This window comes from Haliotis rubra, unplaced genomic scaffold, assembly GCF_003918875.1.
Source record: "Haliotis rubra isolate DU_JTF1 unplaced genomic scaffold, ASM391887v1 Scf764, whole genome shotgun sequence".
Taxonomy (NCBI): domain Eukaryota; kingdom Metazoa; phylum Mollusca; class Gastropoda; order Lepetellida; family Haliotidae; genus Haliotis; species Haliotis rubra.
In genome coordinates, this window is record NW_025767484.1 from 146,909 (window position 1) to 164,095 (window position 17,187).

The 17,187-nt window shown below is 38.1% G+C and overlaps 1 protein-coding gene across 6 annotated transcripts in view; it reads right to left on the reverse strand.

The window, feature by feature from the left end:
• Positions 1-6,863: 6,863 nt before the first annotated feature.
• Positions 6,864-17,187, reverse strand: part of LOC124260464 (sodium/hydrogen exchanger 9-like) — a 68,925-nt gene continuing 58,601 nt past the window's right edge. For 3 of the 6 annotated variants that reach the window (XM_046694788.1, XM_046694794.1, XM_046694790.1), the window contains one exon: positions 6,864-9,056. In XM_046694788.1, the coding sequence (XP_046550744.1) occupies positions 8,964-9,056 (93 nt within the window). In that variant the 3' untranslated portion in view covers positions 6,864-8,963. Of the gene's footprint in view, positions 9,057-11,777; positions 11,838-12,091; positions 12,111-16,939; positions 16,958-17,187 lie in introns of those variants that run through there. The other 3 variants (XM_046694791.1, XM_046694792.1, XM_046694793.1) reach the window with 3 other exon arrangements.

The window sequence follows — 17,187 nt, forward strand, 5'->3', positions numbered from 1 at the left end:
AATTTAGTGTTATTTAGAATACCTGCACCTAGATTTAATATCAAATTTGAAAGCACCGACAGCCAAAATGTCGGCGACAGCAATTGTCCCAGTTAAATGAGAATTAGTGAGATCTGCTTGAACAACCGTCTTTGCACGGTGGATTAAATAGTCAAATAAGTCAAACAACAAATAAATTTTACTACACAGCTCCAATACTTCTTTTCTCGGAGGGTTTTCCTACACCGATGCTTAAACTTGAAACAACTGAAACTTCATCTCAGTTAAGAGGCTAACAGGTCGAGTATTAGGGTCGCGCTAATCTGAAGTACGGTAATCCGATGTTTTCATAGCAATTCGCTTTCGCGGCACTTCTAGCACAACTCTGGTTTTCGCTTTACCGGGAATAGGGAATATTGAAATTTCGCTTTCCCGGGCCGACACCACAGGAAGTGAGGGGAGGTGTCAAAAGCCTTCACGTCATTTTCAGAGGACGTCAATTAATCCCCTGGCGATACAAAATTCTACAAACCCGTTTCACAAAATTTTTACTTTGTATTGGCAGTAGGTGGTCTTTCAAAATGAAGCTCCAGCATTTGATATACACACATACATATATTAATTTTCATTTTTTTTCTGCACACATACACCAACATTAGCTAAACAAGATCAAAAAGAAATATTACACGTTGTTAAATGGCAACACATAAGAGGCGAGTGAGTCTTGTTCTAAGCTGCTTTGAACAGTTCTTCAGCCATATTAGATGTCAGGTTGATGAGGGTGGAAGTGATGCAGGTGGACGTTTACAACTTTGGAGAAGCCTACGACCACGACCACTGCGACAAAGATCAATCCAGGATTCGGAACCACGACTATCATAGGTTTCTGAATCACATGATCACAGGATCATAGGTGCAAACGACAAAGAAGCAACTCAGATGGCGGAGCCCACCGTGTTCCATAAGGTTTAGAAGGACAGTAAAAACAATTAACTTTATCACACAATTTTACCAAAAGGGTTTGGTTGACATGCAATTGATCCATGAGCTCAAACAAAATGAAAACAGACATCATCCACACCATCTGAAGTAATTAACAATTGAAGACGAAGGACATGATTGTCCTTCCAGCTTCCAGGGACTTAAACAAGAACGTGTCACAAAGTAATGTTAACATAGCAGGACAAGGACAAACTTTTATGGATGAACAACTTCTTTATTGGGGTGTTGCGACGTTTCATTCCTGCTTGAAAACGATACAAGAATCTGTATCGAAACTTTGCATCACCTCAAAAAAGAAGTTCATCCATAAAAGGTTGTCCTTATCTGACTCTCCAACGTCTAAAAGTGTGACTCAAAGAAGTTACATAGCAAGACTTCTGTTAAATGGGGTGATTGCATTTACATCATGTTCAACGTATTCTGGAATTCCTGAACTCCATCTGAATAAAATGGTCAGCGACAATTTCCAATAGAATGAATGTCAAAACGGGCCAGGATAAAAAATGATCAATCCATTTGTTCAAAACATATCACTCCCCGTCAAACAAGATGGATGTAACTTCCCAAAATTCCCAAATACAAGTACGTCAAATGAAGACAGATTGTTTAGTTACATACTGGTGTTAACGTTTCAATATGTCCTTGGAATATGGTATCGCATCTTTTAAACAGTTCAAAAGAGTTTACAGGTTGGTCCGCCAGCCTCCAGAGACATCTCCATAGCAACAAGGTAACATTCTTGTTGTCCATTCCTTCTCTTACAATACAGATATAAAGAAAAAGCTAAATATACTGTCATACTGTTTTTCAAAAGCGTTAGGGAAGGAGTTTTTTAAATTATTTTTCTAAATTTTATTTATTAAATGGGTTACAACCTTTTAGTGTCCAGACTATATATTTCCTTGGTATCTCACACATAGTGAATGGCATGGCATGTTCAAAATGTCGGAATCAGTTAAAAATGTAATTAGAAAAAATGTTTCTCAACAGGGTCTTATAGATTAGGGGTAGGGTGGGAAGGTGCAATTTACGAAGAAGAATGTAGTTAGTAACACCTTCATATGAATGTTTTAATGATGGAATGTTAAAGATGAGACACTGACACAGGTTAATATAATAATATTTTGACTGAAGAGAAGGCTGCAAAGATTGCCCATCACAGGATTTACTTTAACAGTATATTATACAGCATTGGTGGGTTTAAGGAAACTTTTGAAAATATATATTTTCGTATATTTACTGCTAGTTTTGATCGTTTTACAATTTTAGTGCTGGAGAATAATAAACTCGGTGGTCAAATCTGCGCATCTGTAAATGAGTGCAATCATTGTTTTGAGAATTAATTAAAAAACAGAAAATCCTCATGGTTAAATCTTGGGATTCAATAGACGTGGGGAACTTATCAGTTGTTACAGCCTAGCCTGTTTTTATCTTGTACTTACTGTTCGTGAATTTTCCATTTTCCTCTGAACATTCCCACAAGTTATTAGTGCGCTTTAAGCCATTTTTCCTTGTATTCTCAATATATTTACCATAATTCCTCAGTTTCAAAAGTGCTCCATCCTGTTTCTCATCTTGAACTTTAAAGAGAATGAGTGAGTGAAATGAAGTTAAAATCAACTTTCAGCATTATTTCAATTGTTATGTCAGCTTGATGTGGGAGGAAAACACAAACAGGTGCCGGTCTGAGACATTTACCACAAACAGGTGCCGGTCTGAGACATTTACCACAAACAGGTGCCGGTCTGAGACATTTACCACAAACAGGTGCCGGTCTGAGACATTTACCAATTTGGTAACCCTCAACCACATGTATGGTGCCAACAAACCTTCATTGGATTCTGGCATGCCCAATGGAGGCAACTCCTAAAACAACAATGAATCACATGAGTGAGTGAGTGAGTATGGTTTTATGCCGTTTTTAAGCAACATTCCTGCAATATCAAGGTGGGGGACACCAGAAAAGGGTTTCACACATTGTACCCATGTGGGGAATCAAACCCTGGCATTCCGCGTGACGAGCAAATGCTTTAACCACAAGGCTACCCCACCGCCACCTGAATCACATGAGACACAGTGTGGAAAATTCATCGTATCTCAGTGTTAGTTAGTATTTTGATTTCTTAATGAAATGATTCGACTATATATAACTTCATTACAGCACCCATATTAAAGTTTTAAACAAACAAAATAATCACCATTATATATTTTGTATTACAGTGTGACATTTGTCGTCATACCATCAATTATTCGTTGAAGCTGAAATACATATTTACACAGAACATACAGCTGTAAATGTTTAACGCCTCGACAATGCTACTAGTTATGACCTCTTTAGAATTAAGTATTTCCAGACATAATAGCTGATTTGACATATGACACCTCTGTTCTTTAAACATAATGCATCTATAATGAATATATTCTGTGCAAAAACCCAACACTTTTCACATAAACTATAAGACTTAATAACAGGACATTTAATCAAGTACCACCCATAATACAACAAAGTGACTAATATCTAGTAATTTTACGAATTCTACTCAAAGCTGTGCACCAATAAAATCATACTGTCAATAATTAGGAGTGAAACGGTACCCTCTTACCATGGTACCTATTGCAGTACAAGACCTTTGGTTCAGTTTGTTACGCTTTGGTATATGAGATATAATAATAATGCAGAAAATTGACAAGTCACACCAAAATGATTCGATTTCTAGATATTTTAGAAAAGGTTTAAAAAGGTTAATAAAACAATGGTATGAAAACCGCAAAAATGAAGTTATTTTATTGCAATCATATATCGAACCAAAGGCAAAATTCCCCAGTTCTACTAATACCATGGTATACCATTTCACGCCCATCAATAATATTCAAGTATGTTTTACAATCAGTTCATTATGAACAAACCTGACAACAATTGGTAACGATCTGAACAAACATGTGGTTGATGTTATGAGCACACTCCCCCTTCAACCACCTCTTTGTACACTGTATCATTCATACCATCAAGTCTGCCCATCACTATCCGGGAAGAATTCTTCCACTATCAACAATCTTAACCATCTGATCCTCATTTTAACTTATTCCCCATGTACAACAAAGCCTCAGTGTTGAACCAAGACACAAATATTGGCCAACAAAAACAGCAAAAATATATCCAAGCTGTTTCTTTACAACTTATTTTAGGATGCCAGTAACATGAGAGTGTTCTGAAGAATTCTGTTTCAGGATGGGGGTGGTCTCCATACCATCTGAAGACATTATCACAGTAATCTCAGACTAGTTGAGTGTGAGTGAGTTTACTTTTAGGCCCCTTTCAGCAATATTCCAGCAATATCACGGCAGGGACACCAGAAATGGGCTTAGTAATCACACATTATACCCATGTGGGGATTCGAACCCGGGTCTTCGCTGTGACAAGCAAATGCTTTAACCACCAGGCTACCTCAGTGCCCCAAAAGAAAAGGAATAGTACAGCCTGCAGTTACATACTGACAGACAATCAACAGGTAACAACTACCTTTAACAGTTTCCAGTGCCACCAGGGAGTGATTTTAGTCACAATATTCACAGATGTTAAACAGCATGAAAACATTCCCGTTACAAGTGCTAAATTACAGGACCTAATATCAAACTAATAACACACACAATCCAATACAATACAAACACTACCCACATTGCAAACATTTCAACATTTTAATAAAATTAAAACAGAGTGTAAATATATTACCTAATGAAAACAAAATCAAATTTTCCATCTGTCAACTGATACACGTCACACAGCATTAATATTTGCATAATAAACATATAGATTATATAAGGTGCAAACTAGTAAAATAATTAGTCTTAATTACCTGATGTTAGAATTAGAAAGGAGTACAAGCATACACAATTAATTCATAAATAACTTTTGCGGTTTTAAACTGTAAGACAGATATATGACTCAAAATACTTGTAAATAACTTACAAAATACCTCCATCGATGAATGTCTTCAAGTTGTATGAGATACAATAAACATTTACCTGACAAAATCCCATACATTCTACAAATCCATCAAAGGAACCACTTGAAACACTGCTATACTGTCTGAGTGACTTTTAAGAAACCGTAACAAACTTCAAAATATATAAAGTTAAAGTATGAAAACCTCAAACAAACCCAACAGTTAGAAGGAAATAACAGAAGAATCTTCATGTATCGGAAACAATGATATATTAGGCTATTTAGCAGACTTCCTTTTTCATGGATGAAGATGAAATAAACAGAAGCGACAAAACCCTTTCCAAATTAGATCTTGATTGTTCCTTGATAATCCAGTCACCAATTTAATCTTTGCCTCGTGAAAAATTCCCTGAACCCATTGAATACCATACAGAGATGCCAACCCTAATTTAGCCCAATTATTATTTTGGCCAAAAACTGATGCAAAAATGAGAATTTTCTTGCAAAGATTAGTATGAACAAATAATTTTCCTATTCAATAAAAATATATAAATATAAATATAAGAACTTGTTATTAACATTGTACCCACCTAAATCAGTAGGAAGTTTCCACATATAGCATGATACTGAATAAAATGTAGTTGAAATTTATTGTGTATGGTACATATGCTATATGATGTAGGTACATATGCTATATGATGTAGGTACATATGCTATATGATGACTCAATTTAATGTATTTTTTTATGAATTTGCATGTTTTTACTTTTACTATCGTAGTTGCATATTTTGAGTTATTTTTCGCAATGAAATGCGATAAAATCGTATGGGTTGGCATCTCTGACTATAGCATGCTTTGATGCGTGATTTGAATAATGTGATGTCTGTTGTTATTATTATTCTTATTATTGGATATTTATATAGCGCACATATCCATGCACTACAGCATGCTCAGAGTGCTGTTCTAGGTTTCTAATCACATGATTGAGGGTACCACAAAGAGATTTGGTCATAGTGATGGCGATGTTACTTCTGAAATGAAACCTTTTTTTGAAAATGGGTCCCGGGTTTTTTCCAAGATATTTAAGGATGAACAATAAAAAAGTGCAAACACTTACACCTAATCAAAGCCAGTTGCTATATATATTGTGAAAAAGTAAAAAAGGCAACAGCTTGAAGACCTTTCTTAATAACATGTACAGAAATAGATCACATATATCCTAATTTTGATTTGGACAGGTAATGCATGGTAAACTGCATGCGAAATTAAGAAATTTGAAAAAACATGTGCGTGTTAGTACCTACCTAACTAATGACAGGCCGTTCAGAAAACAACTGAAACCAACTGTTAAAGATTCAATATGTACAAAATAAAAATAAAAACAATGGTGCAAATTCACCTCTTAGATCTGCTTTTATACATATATGAGAGACAGCAAAACTTCATTCAAGGGGAGAACACTCTCAAAGCTGTACTTCAAAGGGGAAGAACTCTCTACCTATTCTTCAAGGAGAACACTCTCCCACTACACTCATTTGTACACAGTACCAAGTTTTTTAAACTAGACAACAATCACAAAAACTTGTGTTTCACTCACAATACAAAAAAACAGAGCTTTATTTATACATGAACAGTTTCTCTGCAATGGGACTGCTGTTTCACAGGATAATATACATCATTGTATTTCGGAAATAACTTCTTCAAAATCATAAAGCTGCATTCTATAAATGCTCACCCAAACATGACCAAACAATGCAAGTACCTTTCACACATGGACTACAACAATAGCAGCTGAAGTTGACACTGTCAATGCCGTAGCTGCATGACAGCAAACAACAGTGAGTGAGTGAGTTCAGTTTTACTCAGCTTTTAGCAATATTCCAGCAATATCACAACGAGGGACACTAGAAAGGGGCTTCACAAAATGTACCCATGTGGGGAATTGAACACAGGTCTTCGACGAGACTTGCAACCACATTAACCACTAGGCTACCCCACTGCCCAAAGCAAACAACAACAAATCAGACATGTATCCACAGTAAATTTTTCTATATATCACAATAATTGGGACAAGTTGAAACAGACAACTAATTCTCCATTTATTGAATATTGTTTGAGAGTGGTCATTCATGAGGCGCTGCGACTGCTGGTCCCAATGACAAGTGACCGTGGCAGAGACTCTACTCGTCCGAGACATTCCAGTCATCTATGGAACATGTGTAGTTCAGTCTGACAAGATTGACTAACCGTGTTCAAAACCATGTAACAGTGAACACAAAGGACAACATGACATTGACAACTGAGTTGTTCATTCAGCTTCCTTACACTCACTTCCATTGTATGTATATATTTTGAAAAACTCAACAAAGAAAAGATGTGAGATTGCACAAGGAGAAGTTATCAAATCTACAACTGATATTTGCCAAAGGGTTCCAGCTAGTTCAGTGAGATGCAGTCTTCTTGTGAAAAAACCCAACACTTTTAGAAAACATAAAGGACAATTTCTTAGTTCTTAAAAGCCAAAATATGGCTGAGTTTGGTTCCATGTCATTTTCAGCAACATTCCAGCAGTATCACACCTGGGGACACCAAAAATGCGTTTCACACATAGTGCCCATGTGGGGAATTGAAATCATTCCTGTAGGTTTATGTGAACACTACAACCATGGGATTTCCTTGCTTTAAAAACAGGTCTCTCACACATGCTTTATTAATCATTTTATCTACAGCAGCATGTCTCCAAACATCATACACAACTGAAAAAGACTAAGAGAAATAAGGAACCCTTTGACAAAATTAGCTCAACAAAACAATCAAATCCTCAACAAAACAAGAACAAAACAGGAACTGCACCAATGTAAAGTCAGCTGGTTAGAAAGAACATAAAACACACACAGAAAAGTCTAACAAAACAATCCTAATTATGCTTAAAACAGAATATCAGATAAAACAGGTGTGGAGATTTTTGTGCTTTGGTGAAGGCTGTGGTATGAAATAAAGCTGACGTATGAAAAAATAATTTCAGACAAAATTTCAGTCAATCAGTGTCGAAACTAAATTAATATTATTCCAGGAATAACTAGATGTGCTGGTAAGAAAACCGAATCAATCCCCATCAGTACCTTCATCCCATAGGTTCAAGTCTTCAAGTCTTGTTTTCAATTCCGGTACCTTGACCTTGACTGTCTCATGACATGTGCCGAAAGATTGCCCCTAGGTTATGAGTCAGTGGGTTTTATGCCACTTTTAGCAATATTCCAGCAATATCACAGCAGGGGACACCAGAAATGGGCTTCACACAATGTACCAATGTGGGGAATCAAACCCGCCGGCCTTTGGCATGACAAGTGAATGCTTTAAGAACTGGGCTACCCCAGGGAGTTCTCATTAGAAAAACAGGGTTAAATTCAAACATTCACTTAAAGCAGTCCTATTTCATAGAGTTTCTAATTAATGAACATAGACAGGCTTAAATAATAAACTCCCCTTCCCACCTTATCTTTAAGATGCCCCACAGATCCAGGCGAGTTCAAATCTGTGTCGTCATATACTTGTCAAATCTTGTGCGATTATTCAGCTAAACCAAAGTTAAATCAGGTAATCCCACATGCGGTATGTTTCTGGGACTACATGGCTACCGTGAAATCATCAACAGTTTTCGTACTTAGAAGCTACCTACGACTTACGATCTAAAATACATAATCATTTACATGACAAGAGCAACCACAAAATCCTACTGTACATTGTCAGTGGGAAACATATACATCATCAAGCTTCTTCTGAACTGTGAGAATCTACTCAGTATGAACACTGCTGTGTGCAGGCACGTCACATTAAACACAAGCTACACACAAAACAGGAATATAGACAGATTCACGCCACTACAACAGATAACCTTTCACAGCACTGTGCATTCGGGCAAAGAAAACTCCATTCCGAAGACTCAGTCATGGAATTCCTGTTTGCTGAAAGATATGGGCAGTATTGGAATCTCAACAGACAAGAGTTATCTCCCATAGTGAGAGTAATCTCCCCCTTCTCAGACCTTGTCACCAGTTGGACCAGGCAGGTTAACTCTTAAGTTCATTGGCTGGCTATTGTGACCGAGTCCTAGATCATAGGTTTCTGGTTCCTGGAAACAGAAAGGCAGCATTGTACAAGTTGAACTGCAGGTTGTAATTCCAATTCACTGAAACACTTTACAAAGAAACAATGAATGTATTGTCACATGTTATGTTTTTAACACTGTAGCTCGCTGTAGCTCACCTGGATCTGCAGTCATCAGTCTTTAATGTCAACAAAAACACTTTTAAAATCATGAAAATACGTCCTAAGAAGAAATGAACATGCCAAGTTTGGTGTTCTCCGTCTGTCAAATCACAGAGTGAAGGTACCTCTGGAATAAGTCCATGGTTAAAAACAAGGTCAAACATATTCATACTATAATGTCGAAAAAAAATAGTCAAACAAAAATAACAAACATATGACCTTAATCTTTTTTGTTTTAACTTGGCTGTCAACACCCAAAAAAATCACATTTCAACATGTGTCCAGTGCCATTTCTAACTATGCATATACCAAATTTCATTTTTAACAGAAATATCTCTGTAATTGCCATAAGCAGTTTGATGATCAAATTGAAGAGGTCAAATTAAAGTCAATATAAACAACATCACTGAAATATCAGCTACATATCAGCCCACTACCAACTAACATGGTCAAATTTCCTTTCACTTTGAGCCAAAAGGTCCTGTACAGCCATTAATAGATTCTTCAGGTTTCCTTGGTTACATTCAGAATCATTCCGGAAATCCTACAGAATACTAACATGTCATCATTTGTGAGATCAAGCATGTAACATTTCATGCAAAAGTAGATACACTGTACAAATGTAGGAAGCACATGATAAACATTCTCATCTTTAAAACAAAATAATGAATGCATATAAGTATTAACTTCATTTCAAATGAGAAGAAGTTGAGTCGTAAAACATAGCCAAGCAAATTTGAATCAGTTTCCAAACATTTACAGAGATATAGAACAAATCATTGGCCAACATGTTGTTGGCCAAACTTTTGAAAAACTATTCAATGCATTAAAAATTTTTTTTAATGCATTAAATAAATATATATATTCAATGCATTAAATATCATCCTCAGAATTTTGTCTTTTGTGAGCATATCACTTGGACCATGAATTCATATGCATTGTTATTTATATGATATATATATATTTCATCCTCAACCAATTTGTCTACACCACAACCCAACATTCATCAAGACCAGGCGTGTGCCAGCAAGAGTGTCTAGAAGAGTGCAATGAGGAGTGCCATGAAACATTCTTTAATGACAGATGATGAAAGGAAAGTGTAACACCTGTATTCAACCCCGACACAACCAAGGAGAATGGGCAAGGTGCTGACAAACCGTACACAATCAGGAGTGAGTGAGTGAGTTTAGTTTACGCCACTTTTAGCAATATTTCAGCAATATCACAGCAAATGGGCTTCACACATTGTACCCATGTGGGGAATCGAACTGGCTCTTCAATGTGACAAGCAGGCGTTTTAACCCGCCACCCTTGTGAAAAATGATGAAATGGAGGCTGAACATGCAGAAAAACTGCTTCTTACCACCCACCATAAAGCAGTTTGGCCGTTTATATCAGTAATGTCACAGCATGTCTTTTCAGGAAGAAAAGCCTGAAGAGAAGTAGGTCTTAGACACATAGGACTTCACAACCCATGAGAATGGGTATGGTGGTGAGAAAGAATCCTGGTTTGGATGAAAATTGGAATCAAACCAATCTCATTGCAAATTGATTCCTCTGGGACATTACCTTAGTGCATGCAAATCTGAAAACACTTGCATAGAAGGTCACATGAGGTGAACTCTCTGATGAGTTAGTGAGTGAATGAGTGAGTGAGATAAGATTTGATGATGATGATTGTTATGGAGAAGCATGTACAGTGTGAATGACCTCCCCTAAAGATTATGTACCAAGTAAGTGACCCCCCCTGCATGTCATGGACAAAATCAATGACCCCACACCCCATCCCCATACTTTCTAAGCATAATTTTTTAACATTTTAATGTACAAAATTGATGACCCACACACACTCCACCCCTACCCCCAAGTACCCACCACCACCACCAAGTACATGTGTACAAAATTGATGACACCCCCTACCTCCCTAGAATAATATGGGAGACCCCCACCCCCCTTAAAATCATCATTCCCGACCCCCCGTCATAAATTATGAACATTCCCAAATATATATATATATATATGAGTGCTTCGAATCTAGCGGTGCTTTTCCACGATGCCCTGATATAAATTTTATTTTATTCCCTACCTAGATCAGCTGACCAATGTTCAGCGAGAAACAAGAAAATTGAAACAAATTTTCATTCTATAAAATATGTTACATTAATTTCATCTTTCACTCTCCCTAATTTAAACTTCTTAAAACATTAGTTTGCATTGTAACCATCACCTGGGTTTTGGCAAGTCTGACAAACTGAAAAGCAGAATACATCCTTCCTTCACCCATGAACAATACACAGGCTACACAGGCTGTGTAGTGTCATCACCCCAGAGTGAGTGAGTGGATAAAGCATCCCAGTGAGTGAGTGAATGAGTGAGTGAGGGTGAGTGAGTGAGTTCGTGGATTGGGTGGGTGGATGAGAGTGAGTGAGTGAGCAAATGAGTGAGTGAGTGGGCAGGTAGGTGGGTGAGTGAGTGTGTGGACGAGTGGGTAGGTAGGTGGGTGAGTGAGTCAGTCAGTCAGTCAGCGAGTGAGTGAGCTATATCCATGTCGGGAATTGAACCCTTTGCATGCTGAACACTTAACCGCTGGTCTATCACTGCCTCCCAAAGTACAAGGCAAAGCCTACTACAGGGTACTGTGTGCCTGTAAAGATGGTCAAGGTTGGAATGTACCTGTCAGTGTCACAATATCTTCACACAACATAAACACAGGCACTGTAGCTCACCCAACATTTCAAATAAATCAAGTTGTAAAACTGAAAACAGATCTCGGCAAGACAGACATGTTTGTGCTGACAACATATCATGCTACTAGGCAAGAACACAGGCAGAAACAGTCTAGAGAACAACAGGTGCCGTGAACCGAAGCTGAGCTAAACATCAAAACCAAATATCTACCTCATGCATCAACTGCTTCCTGGAACAAAACAACAACAAACATTACACAAAAATCACTACGGGTTGGAATCAGCCACAGGCGTTAACACCTGCAGGTATACAGTACTTCAGCATACAACATTACCTGCACAACAGCTGTTAATCTGTGAGTTGTGCTTCATGCCAAAATTGTCTGTGTCTTAACTTGTTAATCTGTGAGTTGTGAATCACACCTTTACTATCTGTATGTCTTTACCTCTGTTAAGCTGTGAGTTGTGTAAGAAAAGCAAGATTTATGGATGTCAACTTCTTTATTGTGAATAACACATTTTGGAGTGTATGCTTGCTCCTTATTATGCATTCCACTTCTAAATGCCCTTCGAAGATCTGTGAGTTGTTTCATGCCTTTACACTCTGTATGTCTTAACCGTTGTTAAGCTATCTGTTGTGTTTCATGCCTTCACACTCTGTATGTCTTAACCGCTGTTAAGCTGTCTGTTGTGTTTCATGCCTTTACACTCTGTATGTCTTAACCGCTGTTAAGCTGTCTGTTGTGTTTCATGCCTTTACACTCTGTATGTCTTAACCGCTGTAAGCTGTCTGTTGTGTTTCATGCCTTTACACTCTGTATGTCTTAACCGCTGTAAGCTGTCTGTTGTGTTTCATGCCTTTACACTCTGTATGTCTTAACCGCTGTTAAGCTGTCTGTTGTGTTTCATGCCTTTACACTCTGTATGTCTTAACCGCTGTAAGCTGTCTGTTGTGTTTCATGCCTTTACACTCTGTATGTCTTAACCGCTGTTAAGCTGTCTGTTGTGTTTCATGCCTTTACACTCTGTATGTCTTAACCGCTGTTAAGCTGTCTGTTGTGTTTCATGCCTTTACACTCTGTGTGAATTAACTGCTGTTAAGCTGTCTGTTGTGTTCCATGCCTTTACACTCTGCATGTCTTAACTGTTGTTAAACTGTCTGTTGTGTTTCATGCCTTTACGCTCTGTATGTCTTAACTGTTGTTAAACTGTCTGTTGTGTTTCATGCCTTTACACTATGTATGTCTTAACTGTTGTTAAACTGTCTGTTGTGTTTCATGCCTTTACACTATGTATGTCTTAACTGTTGTTAAGCTGTCTGTTGTGTTTCATGCCTTTACGCTCTGTATGTCTTAACCGTTGTTAAGCTATCTGTTGTGTTTCATGAGTTTACACTCTGTATGTCTTCACCGCTGTTAAGCTGTCTGTTGTGTTCCATGCCTTTACACTCTGCATGTCTTAACTGTTGTTAAGCTGTCTGTTGTGATTCATGCCTTTACACTATGTATGTCTTAACCGCTGTTAAGCTGTCTGTTGTGTTTCATGCCTTTACACTCTGTATGTCTTAACCGCTGTTCATCTGTGAGGTGTAATTAATCATCACCATCTGTATGTGTTCCATCTGTGTGAATCTGTGAGCTGATTTTCATACATTTACATATGGCATGTACATCTTCACCTTTGTAAACCTGTGTGTTGTGCTGTTTTGTATTTATTATCCTTTGAGTTTATTGCGTTTGAAGTATTTTCTACCTGTAATTATATTAATGTGCTTCTTGTGCTACATACTCTATTTGTTTATTTAACCTCTGTTAACGTGTTGCTTTTCCTTTCGAATGGACCCGTGAAGATCCAGGTGAGAATTGACTTCAGCAACCTATGCTTGGCGACTAACGGGATTGGGTGGTCCGGTTCACTGACTTGGTTGACACATGTCATCGTATCCCAATTGCATAGATCGATGCTCCTGCTGTTGATCACTGGATTGTCTGGTGCAGACTCGACTATGTACAGACCACTGCCATATAGCTGGAATATTGGTGAGTGCGGTGTAAGACAACTCAACCAACCCAACTGTAAGTAAGTTCATGTGCTGGATTTCCTTTCTAAATGTAACCTGTGCTGTAAGTGTTTGTATGGAATATGGACCTTCTAACAGAATCATATACATAATGTAATGTGCATTATGCATGGGTACAGTCTATAAGAAAATATGGTACTTTATGTGAAGTTTGGTGAATCGCTATGTTGATTTGCTTTTTGCATGTAAATGTTTAGGTGAATATATTGATGTACATTGAGCATGTAAACAGTGAACGGCAGTGTGAAACATGCCATTATTGCTGCACACACAATTAAAACAATCTCACACTTTTATAACAAAAATAAAAGATTAGCATTAGCTGCATGCCCTATCTGAAACGAAAATAGATCAAATCATATTTCCTTGGCTATGGTAAAATAAGAATAAATATTTGCATTTTCTAGGACTAAAACCAAGCTTGACATCAAACTGAATAATTCACAGAAATGTAACTAATTCATGTGGACCTCTGTTGCTTCATTCACCATCTTCCAAAGTAATACCTCATTCCATTTTCATAAATACCCAGAACTCATTCACTACCAATGCTTCTTTTTGGTCTGAATGGCATGACATTGTCTGGTCTCAATACATATATGGTCAAACCTGTGAACATCTGGGTTAGAATTGATTTTCAGCAACCTGTGCTTTTCGCAAGGTACGATTAACAGGATTGGGTGGTCAGGCTCGCGATTAACAAGATTGGGTACGATAACGATTAACAAGATTGGGTGGTCAGGCTCGCTGACTTGGTTCATGCATGTTACCATATCTCATATGTGTAGATCGATGTTCGTTATGTCAATCACTGGACTGTCTGGTCCTGACTCAATTATTTACAGACTGCCAGCATATCACATGACGACATCTATACTCCAGGAAAACCCTGCCCGACGAGAGTGATAAGAGACACTGAGATGGTGATAAACATGAGTGAGTGAGGGAGTGTAGTTTTACGCCGCTTTTAGCAATATTCCAGCAATATCACAGTGGGGGACACCAGAAATGGGCTTCACACATTGTGCCCATGTGGGGAATTGAACTCGGGTCTTTGGCGTGACGAGCGAACACTGTACCCACTAGGCTACCCCACAGCCCGTTTCACTGTTGTAAGTGAGTTTAGTTCTACGTCGCACTCAGAAATATTCCAGCTATATGGGTGAGTGAGTGTGTGAGTTTAGTTTTACGGCGACTCAACTGTATTCCAATAATCGAGTCTAATCGAGGATCAGACAATCCAGTGATCAACAGCATGAGCATTGATCTGCGCAATTGGGAACCGATGACATGTGTCAACCAAGTCAGCGAGCCTGACCACCCGATCCCATTAGTCGCCTCTTACGACAAGCATGGGTTACTGAAGATCAATACTGTAACCCGGACCTTCACAGGTTGGTTCACTGTAAAACAGTGGAGATATAATACACTTCTGAATTTAGGATGCTGCTGGCTTGATCTGGCTTTCTGTCAAACATTTTGTGCATTTCCGGATCTTAACATTTGACAACATTATGGCAATTCCTGCTTGTTTGAGCATCGATCTACGCAATAGAGATATGATGACATGTGACAACCAAGTCAGCAAGCCCGATTCCGTAATTCGCCTCTTACGACAAGCATGGGTTTCTGAAGATAAATTCTAACCTGGATCTTCACGGGTGACCGTTTCATACGATAAAAATTGTAAATGGGCTTGAGTTTAGGCAAACATGACTCTCAACTTAGCAGCAAGGTTAACATGACAAAGCCTCCTAACCATCCAACGTCCGTTGCCATACAGTGAAGCACTCTCTGCGGTGTACACAGATGCACAATCTTGCACATGCACAAGCAGCTATAAAATTCCTTAACTTAATTTTTGTAATGTTATTACATTGCAATATCAGCTCAATGATTTGTTCACACAGAAAATTGAGTGAGTTTAGTTTTACGCCACTTTTAGCAATATTGCAGCAATATCATGGCGGGGACACCAGAAATGGGCTTCACACATTGTACCCATGAACCCGGGCCTTTGGAGTGACAAGTGAACGCTTTAACCACTAGGCTACCCCACCGCCCCTTCTACAGAAACAAATGACTGATGATTATGATGGAGAACACTGTATCATGTAACAATGTCAAAATTATACTGAAAAGAAACAATTTCAAAAGAAGAAGATTTTATTATACTTCTAACAGATCTGCTATAAAGTGTAATCTGTTGGTTAAAAGACCATGCTGTAAGCAAGGTAAGATCATGTCAGTATATTCAGTTTTAGTACACAACAAACACATCGCATGTCACAGTCAGCTATGGCTTGGTAGTTCTCTCAGTCTCCACAGATGCACAGGGTTACCACTCTCAAAATCAGTCAGTAATATGATTTTATAATCATTCTCTGACTGTCTTACACAAATAGGGTCTTTCATCATGATGATTTTGAACTAAATGGATTTCAAGCATGGAGTGGGTGTAGCCAATTTTGTTTGTGTGTGTGCAAAACCAACAGTTTCAGCTTGAAGTAAGACATGCAGGGGGTTGTCTCAAATGTCTCAAATGTATTGTCAAACGTTTCAGATTGTTCAATGAACATCCACATAAATGTTCAAACTGAATTTTTGACACACACCTTGCACATCTGACTTCTGACTTGCAAAGTCAGCACTGTTGGTTCTGAAATAAGCCCTTGAGCACGTCACACCACTGTTGGTTTTGAGACAACCCCTTGAGCACGTCACACCACTGCTGGTTTTCAGACAACCCCTTGAGCTTGTCACACCACTGCTGGTTTTGAGACAACCCCTTGCACACCTTCCTTTACGTCTAACTGTTAGTCAGTCATCATGCTAACACGTCACACCACAGCTGGTTTTGAGACAACCCCTTGCACACCTTCCTTTACGTCTAACTGTTAGTCAGTCATCATGCTAACACGTCAACCAATGTTAGTACTAACTTCCTCAAAGTAGATCAGTCTAATTAATTATACTCACCAATCAAATATCAAATAACTGTGTGAGAAATAAGTTGGTTTCAATAACATTCTAGTTGAGATTATTTTCACTAATTATAATCAAATCCAGTCTTCACAACAAAGAAGGGTCATGTCCTTGAGAACTGCACCTGTGGTGTTTCAATCATGGCATGATCTGATTCCATATCTCAACATTCGGCCAATGACAGGGACCTTGTCACTGAATAGTGTGGTAATTAAGCTGCCATCTTTTGTAAAAGAACACTA